Below are 2015 nucleotides of genomic sequence, written 5' to 3'. Positions count from 1 at the left end.
AATTATGATTCGTGAGATTTAGTTGGGGACTGCATCAACAATTCCAAATAGATACAACATTATTAATGAGATTGTGATTTATGGAACTGTTAAACTTGGTAACTTAAACCATTATTGATAGAATGACTACCTTTTCACTTGAATTGATTCTTTTCATTGTATGTTTGTAATAGTTATGAAAATGTACTTTAAACATAAATTTGTGTTTCCTTACGATGAGCAAAATATTAATGAAAGAAATGTTCGAGATAGAAGGGATGAAAATGATGTTGGAGATAAAAAGGATAACGAATTTGGTGATGAAATGAATGAAATTGATGAAACTAGTCTTGAAGATGTCCCAATTGAAACAAATGTCAAGGATGTTGGGGATGAAAGGCTTGAATTTGATGTTGCATAGTTTCCTTTGGGTCATGGATTGAAGGCTCCAGTACAAAATTATGATGCTGATGTTCGAGATGTAATTCTAAAAGCATATGTGCAAAAGAATCCATGCCAGCCTCGTAATCATGAATTTCCACCCAAAAGAATGGCTAATAAAGATAGGTCATTTTGTGTTTCATGGTTTAACGAGTATCCTAGTTTGTTGGAATATATAGTACAACAAAAGATGCTGTATTTTGCTTATACTGCTATCCTTTTAGCTCAAGTGATGGTTCATTTGGAAAAAAAAAAGAAAATTATTAGAAAACACATTGGGGCACCAAGTGGTGCACACAAATAGGCTCGAGTCCAGTATGAATCATTCAAGACAAGGACAAAGCATTCAATCGTGTCTCTTTAAGCAATCACATCAAGCTCGAACAAATTATCGAATTCGCTTGAATGCATCAATTGATTGTGTTCGATTTCTTCTACAACAAGAGATGACCTTTCGTGGACATGATGGATTTGAAGATTTAAACAATCGAGGGAACTTTCTTGAACTATTACATTGGTTGTGTTATCATAATGCTGAGATTGCACTAGAAAAATCACAAATTGACATCACCACGAGCTCAGAAAGACATTGTAAGTGCTATCGCTTTAGCAACTCTAAATGTGATTATCAAAGATATGGGGGATAGCTTGTTTTCTATTATAGTTGATGAATCTTGAGACATTTCAGTGAACGAGCAAATATCAGTTGTCATTCATTATATGAAGAATGGGCATGTATTGGAACAATTTATTGGTGTTACGTATGTTTTGAGTACCACAGCTGTTACGCTTAAGACTGCAATTGATCAATTATTCTCCACGCATAGCTTAAGTATATCTAATTTGAGATGTCAAGAATATGATGGAGAGTGTCAAATCACTTATTTAGAATGAAAACCCAAGTGCTTACTACATTCATTGCTTTGCTCTTCAACTTCAACTAGCATTTGTAGCTGTGTCACAAAAGCATCTAAAAATTGAAGCTTTCTTCACTTCAGTACACAGATTAGTGAATATTGTTGGAGGATCGGCTCAGCAAAGTGATCTTATTCGAGAGAAACAAAGACTCAAAATTCTTGAAGCACTTAGTGTTGGTGAAATATCAAGTGGACGAGGTCTCAACCAAGAAACTACTCTTAAGCGTTCTGGTGATACTTGTTGGGGTTCTTATTACAGTTGTTTGATTAACATGATTCTCATGTTTTCAGCCATCGTTGACGTTGTTGAGGCGATTGCTACTGATATACAAGTTCCGAAGCAAGAGGTGATGCAAATATTTTATTGGAGACAATGTTGAAATTCGAATTTGCATTTATTCTATATCTTATGAAAAAGATCTTGAGAATTTCTAATGAATTGACGAAAGCATTGCAAGGAAAAGATCAAGATATTGTCAATGTCATGAAATTGGTTAAATTATGTAAAGTATAGGTTCAAACCATGAAGGATGATGGATGCGATTCTTTTTTGGAATGGTTTTTTCATTCTGTGAAGTTCATGAGATTAATATTTCAAATATGGATGATATATTCATAACTCTAGGTTGTTCACGACGTGCTACAATAACAAATTTGCATCACTTTCGTGTGAAATTA

The 2015-nt window shown here is 33.9% G+C and overlaps 1 protein-coding gene across 1 annotated transcript; it reads left to right on the top strand.

The window, feature by feature from the left end:
- Window positions 1-181: 181 nt before the first annotated feature.
- On the top strand, window positions 182-1684 carry LOC111377755 (the record flags this gene model as incomplete). The annotated part of the gene is made up of 5 exons (XM_023000880.1): window positions 182-364; window positions 425-655; window positions 786-1011; window positions 1109-1252; window positions 1365-1684. Coding segments are annotated over exons 1-5 (1104 nt in total), but the record flags the coding sequence as incomplete, so codon positions are not given.
- Window positions 1685-2015: the final 331 nt, after the last annotated feature.

The sequence above is a fragment of the Olea europaea genome, unplaced genomic scaffold, assembly GCF_002742605.1.
Source record: "Olea europaea var. sylvestris unplaced genomic scaffold, O_europaea_v1 scaffold17144, whole genome shotgun sequence".
NCBI lineage: Eukaryota > Viridiplantae > Streptophyta > Magnoliopsida > Lamiales > Oleaceae > Olea > Olea europaea.
The sequence above is the reverse complement of the archived record's forward strand: the minus strand, read 5'-3'. Positions and strand labels throughout refer to the sequence as shown.